The sequence below is a fragment of the Crinia signifera genome, chromosome 1 (genome assembly GCF_055691185.1).
Source record: "Crinia signifera chromosome 1, ASM5569118v1, whole genome shotgun sequence".
In the NCBI taxonomy this organism is placed as follows: Eukaryota; Metazoa; Chordata; class Amphibia; order Anura; family Myobatrachidae; genus Crinia; species Crinia signifera.
In genome coordinates, this window is record NC_139217.1 from 459,948,343 (window position 1) to 459,970,964 (window position 22,622).

A 22,622-nucleotide genomic window follows, 5' to 3' on the forward strand; every position below is an offset into this window, starting at 1 on the left:
TCAAGCACAGATATACAAGTGTCGGATATATAATTAATCAGTGCGGTCTAATATATCGGTTTCAGGACATCGCTTTGCAATTAAGACACATTTGGGTGGCTACAACGCTTGGCGCTGCTCCCTTTGGCCATCTGTCTTGTGCCACATGGCGTATTGAGGCTAGATGTAGGAGGTCACTTCTATACATGGAGTAACAGAATGCCATCTTGTTGGTAGTCTTCTGGCCTATATATAAAACCAGCACATCTGGAAGTGATCCATTTGAAGAAATTATAAACAGACCTAGCGGTAAAGCGATGTGGCCACTCCATTAACATAAACTAGGGATCAGCTTCCACTTTTTATGTAAGGGAACCTGTTTTTGAACAAAGGTGATACATTGGGGGCAGAACTCTCTGGGACGCCATGCCGCTACGCTTCATTTTCACAGCGCCATTCTGAACGCACACCATAAACACTGACCGGAATAAACTCGTTCTTGTGGATTCGTATAACGTCCCCGACACGAATGTTTTTCCACTTTGTTTTCTTAAACCTAAATGAGAGTCAACAATTACGTAGTTAGTAAAACAGTCCTATGTTAACTATCTATTAGCCGTACTAAAGATAAAGTACGCCCATCATTGTACTGGAGTATTCTGGGAATAAATGATGGAAGAACAGCTCTCTCCCCCTCACGGCTTACCTTCCATCCTCTATAACTTCAGAAGGTCGGTTGTTTATCTCATTATCCATTTTGTGTCGGGCCTTTGAAAAATAAGAGAAATTATATTAAAATAGATTTTGTATTTTCGGACGTCAAAGCTTTTGGCTTGTCTGATGCCAAGGAAAACATTGCGCTTCATAAATAAAAGACAATGATCCCTCTTTGAACTATTGTTGGCAACCACGTGCCATCAATTTCGACGGGCCGCCCAGATACCCAACTAAAAGCAATGTCAAGAGTCTTTTCACCCAAAACGTGGATTCAGCATGATGCCAACACATGTGGAAATATATAAAAAATATACAAGTCTTTTTAGTAAGCTCTGGATAGATGTAAAAGTACCAACCAGCTCCTAACTGGCTTTTTTTCCCAAACACCATCTGTAACATGACAGTTAGGTGTGCATTGTCCGGTATTATATCCCTATCCAAGGCTTAGAAATTAACTTTAACCCAAATTGTTCCTTAAGTCATACGGATTCCAAATCGGAAAGGGATGTACAAGGTGAAAAAAAAAAATTTGTATGAATTGTGCCAAATTTTCCAACAAATCTATAACTAATTTACAACTGAGTTATCAATTGTTACTGTGATATGAATACGAATTCTTAGTTTTGGGGGTTGGCCTCAATTGTAAATAGATTTGCGCATTTATCCCTTCTTTTAACAAAAAAATAAATAAAAAAAATAAAAATTGGTTCCAATTCTCGATTTACCTAAAGAGGTATCTAAAATGATGCAGCAGAATTCGCAGCCTAAACAATTTATAGAGAACAATAGTGCTCAAGTTCTTCTTTCTTTTAAAATCATCATCAATAAATCAGGGAATTTCATGAGACTCTCCTTCCTTCCCGCCCTTGTAGTTCAGTGCATTACTTACAATATCATCCACAAGGTCTTTAATGGCGGTGATGCCCAAAACGAGCAACAGAGGTATCAGCGTGGTCGACCAAGAGACTGTGGATATCTCGGGGATCGCCTGTAATAATAGAAAACACAGCAACGTGGAGAAGTTATGGTGAAAAGGAAAGTTCATGGGTTTCTTGAAATCACAGGAAAAAGTTAAGAACCCTAAAGATGGCAAATATCTAGACCTTGAATTTTTAGTGTTCTAAAATTGGGTTTACAAAACAAAACTTTTTAAAAACTGGTTGCGTTGGGTCACTTCTTTCTCTCTCCAAAGGTTTAAACATCTCTCCTTCTAGATCAGCAATGAAGAGTCTGGATGTAAGGTTCTAGGTTCTTGGAGGACTCAGATATTCTATTTAAACAAATAGTTTAAACAATGTAGCTTGTAGACATAACCAAGGCAGGAGTCAGATATACCCTGCTGCATAGTTTATACAGTATATGGTGTATGTGGTCACAGATGAACAGTGTGGGGAGAAACTTGACATATGGTTGGTTACGGAACTCATGAAAAGCCCATGTTTGGCCCTATATATCAGCACATAGACAGGTAGGCTAAATGCAGATTATATTTGTGCTTCTTATGATGAATGACCAGAGGACACTACAAATTCCACCAGTTAACTTATAGTTGTCATCAAGACCTAAAACAGAAATACGGGGGCAAAATCTACACACTGTCTAGGTCCACACCAAAAAGTTGACATGCAGCAGGTCAACGTTGACAATAGGACGGTGATGTTTTTACATTGTCGATATTGACCACCAATTAGCGAGTTAGCATAGTGATTTGCATACCGTTCAGCACACCATTCCCAATCACAGGCCAGGTGGACCGTAAAGCATGAAAAACTCCATGAAATGAAAAAAAATAAGGAGGAATAGTAAAAACTAGAAAAACTCACGTTGACCCTTTCATGTGTTGACAACCGCCATCCACCATTACCAATGCCGGCCTTTTGGTGATGACCTAGACAATGCAGATCTATCAAGCTGGAGAGGGAGGGAACCGGTTTTGCTTGGCTCTCTTCCAGTGCAAGAGCTGTTACGCAATACTGAAGAGGATGACCGGTTTTGGCGTGAGGCATGTGCCGAGACTATGCATCATTTCTCACCATGTATTATTTATAGGTTCTGCTGACACTATTACGTGGAAAGTTCCACACACTCTGCATTCCTGAATCCAGATCATCATGTATGCAAATAACCACCGTCGCCAGGAGCTGAAGGCCAGACCCTTACCTGAAGGATGAGGAGGACCAGGAAATAAGCATTGGCGGCTCTTTTAAATTGTTCAAACAGGTTCAGTGGCAGGAAGGTGACCGGGTTATACTTGTACGTCTTGATGGCATTGCCCTGGTGATAGAACAGGATTGTTTAGGAGTTAGACTGCAGTTAGGTATGAAGGGAAATGTAACCGTATGTGTGACAGGATAAGAGGCAATAAAACTTCTAAAGGAAAAAAGTATAAGTGTTGCCCACAGCAACCAAACCATAAATATTATCTAGAAGAGTCTAGAAAAGTTATAGGAGCCACAAGTCACGTGTGGTCCTCCCAGCCCACATTTACATCCCCTTGTGCTCGGTCCTGTTCCCAAATGTGATTGTTCTAGGTTGTGACACTTGTGTACATTATCTATTGATAGACTATTAAAGTTCGTGGACTTCTTTGAATAAAAAGGCCCAACCAATGTGGCTGATGAGGTCTACAAAATGTACCATGGAATATGATTGCCAGCACTGGGCAATGCCTCCATGTTTTCATGATCAGAAGTTTCATTAGAGATGCACCTTAGGGTGAGATTCAGTTAACTGGGGGTTGTCCCGTGCAGCTTCTGTTCCCGGGAAATGTGCCAGGGGCTAATCAATTAAAACCCATCACTCAACCCTTGAGCGTGGGACTGACAGCAGAGAACACGCAGCATAACCAGTAAATACTGAAGATGAACGTCCACCCTTCCAACTAAAACATCTGGCAATACTCCTACTTTATTAATTCTAGTGTTCATTCCAGCACCCTGCACCTTTCAAAACCTTTGAAGTTCCCCATTCCTACCTGGAGTTTCGCACTCTGCTGTTCCTAGCACAGTCTGGTCTGTATCTCAATACAGACTAACCTGTGCTAGACCACCAAAGCAGACAGCGCCACCCCATCAGAAAAGAAGAAATGCATGGGTTTTGAAAGGTGCAGAGGACTGGAATAAACACTATAAATTAGAAAACCCTACTAAGTATGTGGTGAAAAAAGGCTTAATATTGAATTTTTATTAACCCTTTGAGTCATTTCTGCCAAAAATGCCAGAACCACTCACATTTGTTATATACAGTTGTCTTCAAAATTATTCAACCCCCACTGAAATTGAATGTTTTGGCCAGTTTGACATTGATTTTGATCATTCAGTCATCTTGCTTACATTTACATGAAAGAGGCACTTGTAGGTCAGAGAAATATAAACTTAAGTTTATAATGAAATAACCACAAATGTCTTTTCTGTGCTCACATCATTATTAGTTTTTATTCAACCCCCAAGTGACATTCAATCTTAGTACTTAGTACAACATCCTTTTACAGTTATAACAGCTTTTAAACGTGAAGCATAGCTTGACACAAGTGTCTTGCAGCGATCTACAGGTATCTTCGCCCATTCTTCATGGGCAAAAGCCTCCAGTTAAGTCAAATTCTTAGGCTTGCGCACTGCAACTGCTTTCTTTAAGTCCCACCAAAGGTTCTCAATCGGATTTAAGTCTGGTGACTGCGATGGCCACTCCAAAATGTTCCAGCCTTTCCTCTGCAACCATGCTCTAGTGGACTTGGAGGTATGCTTGGGATCATTGTCCTGTTGAAAGGTCCAACGTCTCCCAAGCCTCAGGTGTGTGACGGACTGCATCACATTTTCATCCAATATCTCCTGGTACTGAAGAGAATTCATGGTACCTTGTACACGCTGAAGCTTCCCTGTACCTGCAGAAGCAAAACAGCCCCAAAGCATAATTGACCCTCCGCCATGCTTCACAGTAGGCAAGGTGTTCTTTTCGTCATATGCCTTGTTCTTCCTCCTCCAAACATAGCGTTGATCCATGGGCCCAAACAGTTCTAATTTTGTTTCATCAGTCCACAGAACACTATCCCACAACTTTTGTGGTTTGCCCACATGACTTTTGGCATACTGCAGTCGACTCTTCTTATTCTTGGGAGACAGCAAGGGGGTGCGCCTGGGGGTTCTGGCATGGAGACCTTCATTACGCAGTGTGCGCCTTATTGTCTGAGCTGAAACTTCTATACCCACATCTGACAAATCTTTTTTCAGTTCCTCAGCAGTCACACGGGGACTTTTATCCACTCTACGCTTCAGGTAGCGCACAGCAGTCGAAGTCAGGATCTTCTTTCTTCCACGACCAGGTAGCATTTCAATAGTGCCCTTTGCCTTGAATTTGCGAATGATGCTTCCTATGGTGTCTCTTGGTATGTTTAACTTCTTTGCAATCTTCTTATAGCCATTGCCCTTCCTGTGAAGACAAATCACCTCTTCTCTTGTCTTCCTGGACCATTCTCTTGACTTCACCATGTTTGTAACCACACCAGTAAATGTCTAGAAGGAGCTGAGTATCACAGTCATTTTAAAAGCTGCCTAATTGGTGCTTATTATGCTTGATTGGTGCTCGGTGACATCCACAGGTGTTTTCAATACCTGATTGAAAACACCAGAATTAACCTCTCTTCTTCAAAGTGGTAGTCTTTAAGGGGTAAAATAATTGTGGCAATGAAGAAACCACAAAATACACATTTACTACTGTGTTATATAAACAATTGATGTCATTTTAGTTGCATTTGGTTCTTTAAAACGTCCTTGTAGGATTTCATTCTGAATACAATTCCAAATGTACACTATAGTCCCTAAACCCTTTTACAGCATTGGGGGTTGAATAATTTTGAACACAACTGTACATTCAAATAAAAAGGCAATAATTACAGTTCTTTATGATGTTAACATTCTTATATGTTGCCATATTTAACACCTATTTTGACAAATTCACTAGGCATTTAAAGGGTAAAAAAAAAAAAATAGGTACTTACGTAGTTTCACGGCGCCACTAGATCGCATGCGATTTACTATCCATTTCATTACCCCACTATCCACTAGGGCGTGGAGTTAATCTTATATAGTGTGGCGAGCGCAGCAAGCCCCGCAAGGGGACACAGAATGTATTCCACGGAATTACATGCGATATCGTGAGACGCTGTGAAACAACACAAGTAGCGTCATCCGTGTCCCCTTGCCACGCTTCGGGCTCGGTGGCTCGCCACACTATATAATATCAACTCCACGCCTTAGTGGATAGTGGGGTAATGAAATGGATAGTAAATCGCATGCGATCTAGTGGCGCTGTGAAACTACACAAGTACCAAAAAATAAAACAAAAGGATTATAAATACATACCGCATATTTGTTTTTCTTTAAACAAAGAAATGACTTTTGCTGGAATTCGGGTTGGTCATAGAAGTTTCGATCATTGGCTTTCACTTGCCAGTTACATTCTAAAATGAGAAGACAGGAATCCAAAATTAAACCAAAAAGACAGAGCCAATAGAACCGTCACACCTTCACAATATAAAGTGAAGTGTGTGATAAACCAGTTAGTCATGTGTTTTTGTTTTCCAGTTCATCTCAGAACTTTTGTGAAGGTCTCCGATTTTTTGCCACCGCTTGTCCTAAGCACATATAAAAGACTTAGCACTTTCTTTGCTTATAATAAATTTAAAGGCAAAATGGACTCAAGTATAAAAGACTTGCTCCACCAATCACATAATCAGTTAGACTGAATGGTAATAAGGGATGCGGTCAATATGCCGGCGGTCGGAATGCAGACGCCGCAATGCCGGCACTTTGTCCTCTATGGGTGTCATGACACCCATAGAGGGAGAAAAAAATAGTGTGCCGAGCGTAGAGAGGCACTGGCCCGCTGCGTGGTGAGTGCAGCGAGCCCGTAAGTGGGGGGGGGTGACACACAGCCCCCCTTGTCAGCATTGCGGTGGTCAGGATTCTGGCGTCGGTATTTCGACCGCCGGCATTTCATACCGGACTTGGTAATCAGTTCCAGTAAGAACTACAAATCCATGGAGCATTCCTTCCAGTAGAGAGGCAGGGGTGCCTCAAGAACAGAGCTAAATATTGCATAATAAGCACCCCAACTCCTAGAATACTTGTAAAGGAAATAAAAAGTTTATTAAGCAAAAAGAACCTCTTGGTCATTCATAAACCAAAATAATTTCATGACGAAAAACGAGACGATAATTGACTAAGGGGAAGATTTAATCAGGCCATGGAGAGAATGGGTTAACTAGTCAGCTTCTAACTGTCATTTTACAGGATGTTCTAGAAAAATTGATGTGACTTTATCTCTCTCCAACATTTGATAAATCTTCCTCAAAGTCTTTGTCAAATATAAGTTGCATCCAAATTACAGACAATCCCAAGGAGGACACTGGTGCTCAGTAAGGTTATACTGGTGACGCACTGGCACGGTACAGGGAGTCATGACAGCCAGGATAGGAAGGGACAGGATAGAGGTCAGATTCTGGGCAGGCTTCCATACATCTCCTAGTTATCAGCTAACCTAGTAAAAATACAGATCGGTCTCTTCAGTCTCCTACCTCTCCCTAGCTTAAAATGGACCTATGATGCCAGACCGAGACCCTGCACACTAAAGGTCCATACACACTGGGTGATTTTGCCCAGCGTGCAGTGGCGGCTCCTGCCTTTAGACTTAAGGGCGGCTGCAGTTGCCTGGGTACTGCTCGTTACAAACGGAACACAACAATCTACTTTAAATCACCTTAAACTATGGAATAAAGTAACGTTAATTGTGGTTGCTCTGTACCAGCGTTTTTGTGCATATACTGTAAACAAATGATGTACCCATATGCACACAAACACAGGTACAGCAAAATACACACTTTGAATAACTTTAATATTAAAGTACAGAAAATTATACTCCTATTAAAAAAATAGTTTAAATAATTATTATTCACAGAGCTCAAATATTACAAAAAAAAAAAAAACCTGTGCACCTCTCTGGTGCTGTGCATACCTTCCTTCAGCTGCATCACACTGAGTGACTCACTGAAGTCTGGGCATGCTCACTGCAGAAGATTTACTTCTGCTGGGCTGCACAGTCAGCAGCCCATGGAAGCACTGTAGCTCTGGTGATTTGCACAGAATGGCTTCCTGCTGGAAAGCTATTGCTGTCATCGCTCAATGTACTGGCAGCCCAAGTGGGGGAGGAGTTTTCAGTCCTCTGTATGATGGGCAGAGTCAGCTTCCAATAGGAGGCCACACATAGAGCCTGGTGTTGTGACTGCTGACAGGAAAGACATGAACATGTGACACATGTGGACTGGTTGAGACACAGACAGCCAGCAGAGCTCCAGAGGTAGATCCGGCACCCACCCTCCCTCCGTGGGTAGAATGCGCATCCACATCTTGCGCGAACGCGCGCACACCCTGGAGCTCTGATGCTGGCTGGCTGTTTTACACTGGAAACCTCCTGGTTTTCACTGAAGGGGCTGCAGTCCTGCAGCCCAATATCAGGTGCCGCCACTGCCAGCGTGTATGGACAGCGATGATGTGAATACGGTTGGCCTGAAAATCACTCAGTGCATACGGTGACAAGGAATCACATACACTGGATAAGGTGAAGTCTTAGGGGGCACATTTATCAAACAATATTTGTGGTTAAATCCCTGAAAATACCCGTTCGGGGGTTATGCGCAAATATGAAGTATACCCCGAATGTACCAAAGGGAGACCGCAGCAGGAATCTCCAATCCCTGCTGCTATCCGCCCTGTATCGCTGCCAGAAGATTCCCCCATAGGCTTCTTTGGGCTATGCGAAGCTGCCCAATGTATCAACATCGGGCAGCAGTGGTTCACATCCCTGGGCTATTGCCATTCTGAGATGGCGATAGCCCATTGTAGCCTATGGGCTATGGGATCACACTGCTGCCGGGGCAGTGCGGTCAGCAGGGGGTCAGTGCTACCCACGTATGTGCAGATCTCCTGGCTTCCGGCTGCCCTGTTCCTGCACCTCAGGGATGATACACCCCAGCGCTAATATCGCATTTTACAATGCGATCCTGGGTGCTAATATTCTGCCCAGATCACATTGTAACTGCTATAATTGATAAATGGGCCCCTTGGTCTTTATTTTTGTAGCAGGTACACAAAATACCAGGTAATCAGCATAAGCAGAGCACGGTTACAGCATTGCAGCATACAGGTGTCACAATAGTATAAAACTCCTCACAATGGTTCCAGTGGTCCCTACCATAACCCACACAATCAGGAACATTGTCCCTCTGCCCTGGAAACACTTATATCAGGAAAGCACAGGTGCTGCTAAATCAGCTAAACCCTGATCACATCAAGTTTCTTGCTCCTGCTGTAAAACCTGGGCAGGATCCTCCACATTACCTTCATGTGGAGGTATACTGTCCCTGCAACAACACACACTGAGCGATTTTCCCCCTGGCCAGCGAGTTTTACAGGGGGTGGACGACTTTCCTTTGCAGGACGCTATTGGAAGCCGTTCCATTAAATCGCTCATCTGCTGAATTAACAGTCAGTGATTGGCTGAGAGCTCTCTCAGTCAGAGAGCTCTCAGCCAATTACTGGCTGTCCATTCATTTCTATGTGCCCGGCTTCCCCTACGCTACCCGGTCTCTGTCTCTGATCCCCTTGCGGCGTTCACCGCCTGGAAGTATCTATTTGCGGCATTCCCCCCCCCCGCCCCGCCCAGGATAGTGCGCCCACTGCCTCTCTAGCCCGGCTCCCTGCTTACAGTCCCCCACTCGGCTCCCTCCACCGCACGTACTATACGCTGCGTCCCCTGCCCGCCTTGGGCTGCACATAAGATTTAACAAATCTTATGTGCAGCCCGTCCGACCTCCCGAATCCGACCCGATGCGCACGGGGCCGCGCATCGGGTCGGATGGGATGTCTGCACATGCGATTTGGCCCGATTTCACGGCCCGATTCCTCCGAATCGGGCCCAAATCGCATAGTGTATGGCGGCCTTTAAAGTGAGGGGGAACGGGGTGGAACGGAGTTTCACCACCTCTAATGGTGAGGTGGAACATTTTAACTTCCACATTGGTAATTCTCACATAAAAGCATTCTAGTTTGCAGGGGGGGGGGGGGATGCCAAAATCCCTACCACTGGCCCTGTCTCTGCCTAATGGGGGGAGGGGAGGTAATTAGGTGGCATAGAGAAATTAGTTCCCCCACTGCTGCATAACCACATAAGCCCTGGAGAACACACACACACACACACACCACTGTCTTCCAGTCATCACACCAGACAATGAGTCACGGACACACCCTGCAGCTGAAAAATAACAAAAGATTTAACCACTTTCTTGCAGGTAACCATGCACCCTGATGGAATTACAAAAACTTATAATAAATAAATAAAAAAAATTATATATAAATCAGTATCTGCATCTGAAAAACTAATGTAGCATTTCTTATGCAGATACAGCCGTGGTCATACCCAGGATATAGGTAACCCTCATCATTTGAATCAGTATAAGCAGCTAGTGCATACTATTCGCATTGCTTTGCAAATAAGATGCATATTAATGTCAAAATTTGTACAAAAAGATGTCCGACACCACCGAGTCACAGCATGGCGTGACTAGAAGGGCTGTTCAATGGAGGTTAGATGTACATGGACACATCCGTAATTGTACACGATGTAGGGAAAAGTGATTGGACACAGACAGCAAATAGATCAAAGAGATTCTATTGATGTCAGCACTTTGTAGGTCCACCATGTGCAGTGATTGCTTCAGGCACCCTACTTGGCGGAACTTGTGGGTGGGGGAGCCCAGGTCCAAAAATATAATTTGGGCCCACCTCCTCCACCCCAACCACACAATAAGCAGCACAGCAGTGGGCAAAAAAGGGAGATAGGGAAAAACAGTGGGTGTCAGGAAGAGGGCGACAGGGGCAGCAGTGGGCTCCTTAGTCCTCAGGGGCCCCGATGCAATGCACCTGCTGCACCAAAGGAAGTTTCACCTTTGGTCCACAAGCAACTGGACAGCAGCAGGTTTTGCCATTCTGCCCTAAATATACCGACCAACTGTGATCCTGAAGAAGGTGGAGATGGCCTAGAATGCACTGGTTGCTCCAAATTGTCCCAGAAGTTCTCAGTGTGGCTACGATCTGGACCAGGGCCATCTTTTCGTATGGGCTTAATGGGCACTTGCCCAGGGGCCCCAGGTGTATAAGGGCCCTATGCTGATAGCTGAGGATCCCCTTTTTCCCAAGGCTACCAGAATTTTTAAAAATCGGCCCTGGGGAACTGGAGATATCCAACTTTAAAGCAGCAGTCCACATCTGACCTGTTAATTGCAATTCCCAGTCCTATTTCTCAGGTTCTCTCTGACTTATGCTGGGTACACACCAGGACGACTAGGGCCGATCCCCTCAATCTAGATCCAATTCCGACCAATTGGATGTAGATTGTGTGCTGATTGGGCCCTTTTCTGTCCTGGTGTGGACCGATAACGATCCGATGCGCGGTCCCGCGGGTCGGTCGGTCGTTATTGAGATCCTACCTGCTGCAGGTAGGATCTCAATGACGACCATACAGCCGGGTGCGGGTCGCCATCAGATCGGACCCGCTCACGGTGCACATCGTGAGCGGGTCGTGCCCCCCCGCGTCACCGTGAGCGGGTCGGACGAGACACTGACTACCCGCTCACGATGTGCATCGTGAGCGGGTCGCCCTGGTGTGTACCCTACATTAGAGTTTTTCTGAGAGTATATTCCAAAAGCTGTGACTCTCCCCTTTCTGGGGACACTAGCGGTTTGTCTCTATCTTGCCAAGAGAGATATCAGCCTTCCAGCAGCCGGTCCCTGCTCCAGCTCCAAACGTCTGGTGTACAGTTTTATATTTTTGTCAATGGATTGCTCTGGCTCCTGATCTCTGATCCCCAAGTCCCCAGCACCTCCTGAAAGTTGGGACTCTAGGTTTTTATACTATTGAAGGCTAAGAAATCTATTTCCAGATAATGGCGATATCTGCAGTCAAACAAGCTGCCCTTCCACCGGAAAATGACGAATATTAAGCCCACTCCATTATCCAACCCTCCCCTGTGTATAAAACACCCCCTACCTCCCTGGAAGTCATTTACAAGGGACCCTTCATTCAGCTCAGTGCCCCCTTCCACACGTTAGTGTTCACCCTCCCACCACCTGTGCAGTAAAGGAGTAATTAGCAGAAGTTACAGCTCCAGGTCCTACATGTTGAGTGGAAGATAGAGCACTCCCTGCCACCCGTGGGACATCAAAGCTGCTGCTGATAGCACCCCCCACCCCTAGGAGGGGAGAATGGGTAAGGGCCCCAGTGCATTGCTTTGCCCAGGGGCCCACACTGCGGTTAAGACGACCCTGATCTGGACTGGCAAATTACCGGAACATAACTGCAACAGCCCTTTCCCGATGATGCAGTGCAGCATCCAGCACCAGACCGACATAGAATAGAGTATAATCAGTGGCGGCTCTTACTGTTTTGGAGGAGGGGGGCTGCTGCTATACCCCCCCCCACGATGCCGCTGTCACAGCCGCATTCCCCGTCTGCCGCACTCCCTGGCCACCGGTCCCCTGCCTTTGCAGCAGCCTCCGGAGGCTTAATCAGGTTCCCGTGTCCGGAGCATGCGCAGTATGGTCCGCTGTACTGCGCATGTGCAGAACCCGTTTTGGGGGCTGCTGCGCATTTGCACATCCCGGAGTATTGTGTATTGTTGGAGCAGCGTCATGTTATTTAGAACAGCAGCTACGGTAATCTGCCAGTCTGGAGGTATTTGTGTGAATTATTCAAGAGTTGTGTCAAGCTATCATCGTACAGTTTAGAGATAAAGCCTGGCACATGTAAGCCCGTGTATCTCCTGGCAAAACAATTGGACGCTATAAATTAGCAAAAAGGCAATAAACCACCACGTGATACATTTAGGATTTGGCCAACAAGTCGTTGGAGCAGTAAAAGATGGTAATTACGAAAAGTACTTTACTACTAGGAATTGACATGTTTTTTTGATACATTATTATAATTCCATTAAGGAATACCGTCATGAGGTTTTATATTAGAACATCCCTAGAAGCAAAACTGCCAAGGCATGATGGGAATTGTAGTTTCACAACAGCCGGAGGGCCATAGTTTGGACATGCCTGGTGTAGATGCTATTATCTAGTTCAGGGGTAGCCAACTCCAGTCCTCGAGAGCTACCAACAATTAATGTTTTCCAGGTCTCCTCACAGAATAACAAGTGAAGTAATTAGTTCCACCTGTGGATCTTTTAACATGTGTCAATCAGTAATGAGAGCACCTGTGTACCTGCGAGGTGAGCTGGAAAACGTGAACTGTTGGTAGCTTTCAAGGATTGGAGTTGGCTACCCCTGACCTAGTTAAACATACAGTGTAAAAAAAAAAAAAAAAAAAGAAGTGACTAGTAAGTTCTATGCTTTCGTATAAATATCTACAGCTAATACACAACTTTAAGATTTTGCAAATACCATTAATCTATATCATATTTATTTTCAGGGACAAATAAATAAAAATACAGCAAGCCATTGGTGCACACATTTAACCCTTTGAGTGCCAAGATGTGAAAGAGAGATGAGATGTGAAAATTATCCGCTAACAAGGCCAACGTCGCTCACATTTGTTATATAAATTCAAATAAAAAATGTGTGAAAAAAAAGATTATATTTCCTATATAAGGTAAACATTGCGATGAATAAAAAGGTTTGGTTGGCAATTTTCACACCTTTTTCGACAAATTCACATGGCACTCAAAGGGTTAAAAAAATTGGTACTTATATGTTAGTTGGGCACCCACTATAGTTAGTACGCTCATACCCCCACTTATCCATGTTGGCGTGGAGTTGACTTTATATAGTGTGGGGGCGCAGAAAACTTAGCAAATAGCTTAGTGGGCCCCAACTAACATATAAGTACCAAAAATGTTTTGGACAAACGTAGCAAGTCAAATGAAAAGAATTTTGGATTGCTATTGCAATCTGTTAATAATAATAATAATAATAATAATAATAATAATTATATATATATATATATATAGGGAGTAGTATGATACAAATAGAGGCACTCCAGCGGTCTTGGTAAAACAAGCAGCGTTTACTGTGATACAAACGTTTCGGGGATCTAATCTCCCCTTCTTCAGGTTATTGTACACTGAAGAAGGGGAGATTAGATCCCCGAAACGTTTGTATCACAGTAAACGCTGCTTGTTTTACCAAGACCGCTGGAGTGCCTCTATTTGTATCATACTACTCCCTATCCATTGTGCCTGGAAGGCACCCGCGGCAGCTGCTTCAAGTCACTCGTTGAGTGCCGGGCTGACACACTCTCTCTCTATATATATATATATATATATATATATATATATATATATATATATATATATATATATATATATATATATATATATATATATATATATATATATATATATATATATATATATATATATATACATACATATACATATACACACACACACACACATTAATAATCTACATAGACATTTACAAGAAATAGTGTTTACATTTTTTATGATAGTATCCTGGGATGATTAATATTCATTTTGCTGATAGTTATTCAAACTGATGAAGTGGCCATAAGAAGAATGAAATGAGACAATACACTTTTTTTTTTCTTTATGGTCAATTTTAGAAGGTTTCTTTTTTTATTCTTAAAAAAAAAAGTTATTCTTAAATTTCTAAAGAATAATATGGTCAACCATTTCCCCTAGATGAACTATTACCTTTGGGGACATGCTCCCGCGCCTGTTCCGCTCTTTTATTAATTTTGTTTTGTTCCGGCTCAAGAGATGCAGGTGTTTCCAGCTCATCATCCGTTTCATCATCACTATACGGAACCTCATCATCGTTTGGCATCCGCGAGTCCTCCTCAAACGTGGTGTCATACTCGGTCTCCATGATGGCAGTAATCTAAATAGAGAGAGGGAGAATACATTCATGACCATTTTTATTAAAACTGAAGTGGTTGATAATTAGCCTATAGATGGGCTCAAAGTGATTCAGTGTTTGCTATAACCATTCCCATTGCCAAAATAGCCCAGTTGGTTACAGTGTCTAGATGGAGCAAAAAAGTTGGTGTAAAAAAAAAAGTTCCAAGAATAACCCAGGTCAAGTGACCATGAAATCCTACCAGGGTTACAGTGCAGTGTATTCGTTGCCACTTGGGAAATCCAACCTGAGTTTTCTTAAAAGCTGCCGATTGGCTGTATATGTAGAGGCCTGGAGTGCTGGGTTCAATATAAACAGGGTCGGACCAGGAATACCCTGGGTTGTTCGGCGTAAGGGGATCTGGCCTGGGTTGGAACAGTGATCAAAAACATAGATCAACCCTGTTTTTTGTTGGAACAGTGGTATCGGATTAGGTTACAACATGGTAAACCCTTCTCACTAGACTGACTTGGTCAATCTGCTGCTGGTCTAGTACTAGATTGGACATGCCTGACCTAAATGAAACAAACTGTGGCGCTCCAGCTGTTGTGAAACTACACATCCCAGCATGCTTTGCCATAGTTTTAGCATTCCCCAATATATAGACATGATGGGACTTCACAACAGCTGGAGGGCCATAGTTTGGACATGCCTGATTTAGGTGCTTATATTATGTGTGTTATGCTTGGGATATTTGTAGCAACAAGGACCACGTGCAAGTGAAGCAAAATTATGAATAATATACCACAATGTGAGCATTGTGGAAAGCCAACTGTATGGAGCCTAAACCTTAAATGGTCTGAGGGATGTCCTGCTAATACACCAGGATTAACAATAATAACACGATCATGTAAATAAAAGACTTGAGACACAGATTTAACAGTCGCCGCATCGCCGTCATCAGGGTGGTCAAGCGACCAAACAAGTCAATGAGGGTGAGAGCACCCAAAACTATAACACTAATCAAGAAACAAAAGCAGCAACCAGCTGTTCCTTCCTGCCAAAAAATAGCTAACAACAAAACTACAACCAAAACTATGGATGGTGGGAAGGAACTAAAAATAGGCTATTGTTACAGCTCACAGGTCCCACAAACTATCGAGCACAACTCAGGCTAGTCATAAATTGGACAACATAATCACAAGGTGTCATAACTTAGGTGTCTCACGAGATCACCCACAGACTTGAGGTTTAACCCACTCCACTCTAATGCAATTGCTCTGTTCTTCAAACAATAGGAGACTAATGTCATTCCCTAATAATGCCACCACACATTGGGAGAAGTGTATGAAACCTTGGTGAGCATTAAAGTGCCAAACCGTCAGCTCCTGTCATTTTTTCAACAGTCCGTAAAATTGCAGTAAAAAGCAGATTGATATTTTCTCCAAGGTATCCTACAATTCCCCCATTATGTTATCACACTATTCATTCGACCAGATCAGTGAGCAATTAGATCACATCCATGAATGGCCAAGTATGGTCATTCATGGTAGTGATATACTGGGCACCAAGCTCCTGCCGCAACGCAAACAAACAATGTGTGTCTACTCAATCATCAGAAGTGGTAATCACCATCAATACACAAAAAAACACCTTCAATAGAACTCCCATATTAGGAAATTTACCCCAAAGAGTTTAGAAAAAAAAAATAATAGTTTTTTTTAAATATAAATTTAAAGTTTAATATCAAAATTAAGCATTTCTGTATTTGGTCTAATGTGAATATATTAATTTATGATGTTTTTAATGCATTTTTAAAATGTCCTTGGTATGTTTAGTGCTTAAACAAAAATATTAAATTAAAAAATAAATCATTTTTTTATTTTAAACCTTTTAATTTAATTATTATTTTTTACAGAATCCAAAACCAGTAAGTTAGCGGAGACCAGGCATGACCACGCTCACAAAGGATCCCGGCTTGCCAGCAATGCAAGGTAGGGTTTTTAAATTTTATTTACTTAATAAATGGCCCCAGCATGGAAAATATTTTTGTTTGGTCGTGGAAAATAGAACTTTTTGGTGCTATTTGATAAACAGACCCACTGACACTCGTCACATACGTAGTCTTTAAAAGGCAAGGTTTAAATAAAACAAAAAAATATATATTAGACTAAAACGCTCAGCTTTATAGCCTTTGTCAGCTAAAACAGTGCTCTGGAAAACAAAAAACTTGTTTGAGGTAGAACAATGGGTTCGTCGGCCATTGTTGAAGATGACTATTCAGGAGATGAAAAGGCTGGAACCTTATGTAAATAATTTATCAGATTAAATATTAACTTCAGAGCCTTATAAACTATTGTACATGTCCCTTCAGACAAGCAATCTGGGAACACTTTGAGAAGGTTATCAGTGCAGAATGAAATAATAATAAGGCTTTCGTAGGCTCTGCCAAAACAGGAGTTGCACCATAATGGGCCGCGAACAAAGGACTGACTCTCCGAGCATTCAAAATCCTTTTCTAGAACAAAAAAGGAAGGAAAAACAAAACAAAAATAATCCTTTCCGGTGAAAGAGAGGGGTTGTCAGATCGTCAATGACGTTTTCACTCCTAAAGAAATGTATTTTAAGAGTCCATCTGTCACAATAGAAGTTAGAAAGTGTTCCGAGCAAGAAAGAAGCCATCAGAATGAAACCCGTATGGAACAAACGTCCTCCTGCAATCTCCGTCCTACTGACCACCTACTTTAAAAAAAGGTAACCATAAACTTATGAGACTTCTCCGAAGGGAGACGTCGCATAAGATCCCCCTTGACCCGCTGGTTCGAGACTGCAGAATTGCTTGGCACCCCCCGCGGAAGGCTTTGTGCATGTATACCATTTTACTCTACATAGTTGTGCATACCCCTGTGTTCAATGTAATGTCACCCTACGATCTCGCGTCATTTTAGATGGGAGATCGGGCGCGATAAAACAATTGAATACCACCAATAAATTTTTTAATGTTTTCAGAAGAGTACTGGAGTGAGCTAGATCCCATTATTATTTACACAGGGATGGAAAAACTACAGTGCCTGCAGTGCTTAGCTCCACCTCCCTATGGCTGCTTAGTAGGTACTCCCAAACCTGATAGGCCTGTCACTTTCCTGCGACCAACAGCAGAGATGCTAACAGAATATGGGCCAAATGTATCAAGCTTCCAAAAGTGATAAGCAGCCAGCCAATCAGCTCCTACCTGTCATGTTACAGACTGGGTTTAAAAAAAAAAAAAAAAAAGGACGACAGGTACTGTAGGAGCTGATTGGCTCTCCACTTCATCACCTTTTGAAGCAGAATACATCTGTCCTAAGCCATCATTAATTTTTCACATGTGCATTTCTGTCACCATTGAAAAAACACAGACGGGACCACCGGGTGAGATCAAAAATAATAGACCAGTCAATGACCAGCCTTAAAATAGGGGCCCTACATATGAATAGGCCGAAAAATATTGATTTGCCATCTGCTCTCATGAGAATGATCACTCAGAAAAAATAAAAATAAAATTTTGAACCCCAATGGAATGAGATGTCCACTTCCTGCATCCTCGAGCCACTCAACTGCGCACATGGAAACCAATTAATCTCTCCTCCGCATCAGACATCGCCTCTGCCTCCTGCTCTCTGCGTCCACATGGGTTTCCTCTCCTAATATTTGTATTCCTCCCGCCTGCCACTCCCTGTGCCTTTACCATCAGTTCACAAAAGGAGAAGTAACAAGATCCGTCTCCAACCACCGAGAAGAACAGGAGAAAGCTGCCAAGAGGCTGAAGAAAGCAAATAAACACGTACACGTTCAAGCACATCTATATATCTGCATCTACATAGCCAGAAAGTGGAAAATGCCAAAGTAAATTTACTAAGATGGGAGTTTTATTGAGCATTGGATGTTGCCCATAGCAACCAGATTCATTATCTACTAGAAGGTGCTAAATAAATAAGTAGAATCTGAATCACTATACAGAGGAGGTTGCCTACTGTCTCGTCTCCAAGAAAAAAACTCTTATGTACCTACACAAAGAAAAAGAAAGGCGAGATCTGTTCCTTACAAGCCATGTAGTTCTAAGGCAGGAGTGGGGAACCTTTTGAGGTCCGAGGGCCATTTGCATTGAGGCATAATGCCTCGGGGGCCATTTAAAAAAACCCCAACAACTTACAAATCATCCTGCGGCAGCCATCCCACGCTCCGGCGGCTGCCACAGGTAACGAGTCGCCGGTCTGTGTGGTCCGGCGGCTGAGCAGTGAGTCTCATACAGGGGAAATCTCGCAAGAGGTCGGTAGCTCTCACGAGATTTCGCCTGTACTTGACTCGCTGTACAGCCGTCGGGCGGGTCACAAAGACCGTATATGGCCCGCGGGCCGGAGGTTCCCCACCGCTGTTGTACTAAACTAAACTATGAGGAATCCAACCGGATCCCTCCCAGCATCCCCTGCGGTTCACACATCACGCGACGCATGCACAGATAGGACTTCTGGGTTCAAAACCTGGAAGTCCTATCATTGCAAAGGATGTCTCTTACCCCAGAAGCCGTCCTTTGCAGAGTTCTTCATCCATACAACGTTAGTAATTGCCAGTAGGCATGCGGAGGCTGGCAGCTGCATCGTGCCCTAGCTGTTTACCTGGCTATAGGCCAAATACACAGAGACGTCTGGCTAGTCAAAACTGCCTTGCCTGCACTGTCTATGTCGGTATATAGGTCTACACCAAAAAAGGTAGACATGGGGAAGGTCGACCGGGTCAAAAGTTCAACATTAAAAAAGGAAAAAACTTCTGAAACGGCTGCCATGAGATTTTCAAATTTGTGGGTGTCCCTGTCGACCACGACCTCCAATTAGCGGAACGAGCGCACTTTCTATGCTCGGTGCACTATTATATTCTCCTTCTATGCCAACATGGACGGTAAAAAAAAAAAAAAACCATGAAAAAACTTGCGTCGATCAAAAAGTCGATCTAATGCTAGGTCAACCTTTTGGGTAGACCCATTGACTGTCTATCCAGATCAGGCAAAGGCAACCAGTAGCTCTCCAGCTGTTGGGAAACTACAAGTCCCAGCATCCCTTGCCACAAGTTTTGCCATTAGTGAGTGCTAAAACTGTGGCTCGGCATGCTGGGATTTGTAGTTTCACAACAGCTGGCGAGCCACAGGATGCCTACGCCTGATCTAGACAATGTAGATCTATCAACCGGAAACAACGTATAGTACAGAGAGCTTGTTCCACGGTGAGATTTGACATTAGATTTTGACTGCATAGTCGAAAATCGAATGCCGATCACACAGGTTTTTTTTACCATGCGATCCCGACGCGCGCTCTCGAGACCGCACAATTTGAAACCCAGATAGACAGGGCAGCAATGACTATATAGTGCAAATCTAATGCAGATTGTATGAATTGTATGTAAATAGTACAGAGTTAGCAAAGATTGTATAGCCCTCGAATCTTAATGGTGTGTAGGCATGGTTAATTAGGCTTGCTATTCCATCCCGAAATGATCAGATCACAATCGGGATCGACTCGCACGGCAAGCCACCAGACATTTTTGACTATATAGTGCAGATTTGCACTATGTAGTCATTGCTGCCCTGTCTATCTGGGTTTCGATTTGTGCTGCCACGGGAGCGCGCATCGGGATCGCAAGGTAAAAAACCTGTGCGATTCGGAACGCGATCCCGATGAGATTATGACTATATATAGTCAAAATCTCATGCGGATTGTACACGTTTACACACCATAAGTCGAATAGCAAGGAAATCGCACAATGTGTACACATCATTACACATACTATGAGTCAGTCTGTTTTGCCAGAAGTCTTTTAAGATCTGCATTTATTTTATAATGACACTAAATAATTTTGCGGCGCTGAACAGAGAATATATTTGTAATTTATATCAGTCCCTGTCCAAACGGAGTTTACAGTCTGCGTCAATATTCGTGAAATAGCAGCAATCTCCCTCATTAGTCTAGCAATCCCCCTCATGTCACTTAGCCCATATTACACTGTTACATCATAGTTACCTCCCCTCCTGCATTCTGCAGGAGACTCCCTGACATAGCAGCAATCTCCCTCTCTCCCTCATTAGTCTAGCAATCTCCCTCAGGTCACCTAGCCCACATTACACTGTTACATCATAGTAACCTCCCCTCCTGCATTCTGCAGGAGACTCCCTGACATAGCAGCAATCTCCCTCATTAGTCAAGCAATCTCCCTCATGTCACCTAGCCCACATTACACTGTTACATCATAGTTACCTCCCCTCCTGCATTCTGCAGGAGACTCCCTGAAATGACAGCAATCTCCCTCTCTCCCTCATTAGTCTAGCAATCTCCCTCATGTCACCTAGCCCACATTACACTGTTACATCATAGTTACTTCCCCTCCTGCATTCTGCAGGAGACTCCCTGACATAGCAGCAATCTCCCTCTCTCCCTCATTAGTCTAGCAACCCCCCTCATGTCACTTAGCCCACATTACACTGTTACATCATAGTTACTTCCCCTGCTGCATTCTGCAAGAGACTCCCTGACATAGCAGCAATCTCCCTCTATCCCTCATTAGTCTAGCAATCTCCCTCATGTCACCTAGCCCACATTACACAGTTACATCATAGTTACCTCCCCTCCTGCATTCTGCAGGATACTCCCTGACATAGCAGCAATCTCCCTCTATCCCTCATTAGTCTAGCAATCTCCCTCATGTCACCTAGCCCACATTACACTGTTACACCATAGTTACCTCCCCTCCTGCATTCTGCAGGAGACTCCCTGACATAGCAGCAATCTCCCTCTCTCTCTCATTAGTCTAGCAATCTCCCTCAGGTCACCTAGCCCACATTATGTAGCGGTTACATTTTTTTGGGGGGAAAAAAAGGTATGGGAGAGATACATTTGGCTACATGCAGGTCATGTGGCCATTTATATGGAACCACGTGTAAAAAAACACAATAGATGAACAATCCTTGACATGTACCAGCTCTTACTGACTGTTTTGGGGCTCATCTACTTTTGGATACAAGTAATTTTAAAAAGATTCCTCTCAGATGTAGCAGTACACACCCACGCTTCTAGGTGCCACGTTCACAATCTCTCCATATATGGAACTAGCCGCTCCCTTTGGGTGAAGCATGACACGCCCCCTCAACATGCGCTGTGCAAAATTCTACCACCAACGATAATCTCCCTGAAACTAGTTTTCAAAAGTAGGCAAGTATGCACAACATACAAGCTAATTTGTAGGCAGTCCCTATAGATATTCTATACCGGACTCCTGCACTCATTTGGATAATCCCCTGCACTTTTAGCCAAATCCGTAGAATTATGCCACAGTTAATGCCTCAGTACAAAAATGAAGATAAAATAAAGAGAGATTTAATGTAAAAATGACAAGGGTTATTATTTATAGCCATGCGAGCGGTAAAACAAAGAATAAGATTGAGTCTACTCTATGTACAAGAGCCAAAACGTCAGTAAAAGGCTGTTTTTCCTATTTAGCGAAGGACTAACCCAGGGTTGCCTACTTTTAAAGTCTCCTCTTTGGGAGAAGCTCAGAGAGGAGACTGTCAGCAGCACTACAGGGGGCGGGGCCTAATGTAGACATCATCAAGAACCCCAGTACTGCAAATCCCGCAATTCGCAGGTCTTCGAGAAGGCCAGGGTGCCGAAACCAGGGGATCCTCTCCGGGGTGGTGCGGGTGCCGGTTTGGCAGGTCAGAATGAAAGTTCTATTACTCTAGGGTGCCATGAATCAAAAGAGTTTGGGAACCATTGCTGCGATAAGCAGGGAGAAGTTATGGGTCATTAGGTCGACCCAATTTAGGTAGACCGGCATTGGGTCCACCACTGAAGGTCAACAGGCCTTAATTTGATACCTGAAATAGGTTTACATGGGTAAGTTTGATAGGGTTAGAAGGTCGACACAAGCATTAGGTGTCATAAGTTGTCGATGGTAACCTATGCCGACAAAAAGTCATGTCAACCTTTTCTA

The 22,622-nt window shown here is 43.5% G+C and overlaps 1 protein-coding gene and 1 long non-coding RNA gene across 4 annotated transcripts in view; one reads left to right on the forward strand and one right to left on the reverse strand.

The window, feature by feature from the left end:
• Positions 1-22,622, forward strand: part of LOC146021976 (uncharacterized) — a 155,674-nt gene that overhangs the window by 105,494 nt on the left and 27,558 nt on the right. For all 3 annotated transcript variants that reach the window (XR_014451453.1, XR_014451447.1, XR_014451459.1), the window contains exon 4: positions 16,525-16,600. This is a non-coding gene — a long non-coding RNA (uncharacterized LOC146021976). The remainder of the gene's footprint in view (positions 1-16,524; positions 16,601-22,622) is intronic.
• LOC146021933 (phospholipid-transporting ATPase IC-like) overlaps positions 1-22,622 on the reverse strand; it is a 61,362-nt gene that overhangs the window by 22,877 nt on the left and 15,863 nt on the right. The window contains exons 2-7 of the mRNA XM_083155241.1: positions 14,462-14,648; positions 6,054-6,151; positions 2,857-2,970; positions 1,586-1,684; positions 686-747; positions 463-535 (exon numbers count right to left, since the gene is read on the reverse strand). Of these exons, the coding sequence (XP_083011367.1) occupies positions 463-535; positions 686-747; positions 1,586-1,684; positions 2,857-2,970; positions 6,054-6,151; positions 14,462-14,636 (621 nt within the window). The 5' untranslated portion in view covers positions 14,637-14,648. The remainder of the gene's footprint in view (positions 1-462; positions 536-685; positions 748-1,585; positions 1,685-2,856; positions 2,971-6,053; positions 6,152-14,461; positions 14,649-22,622) is intronic.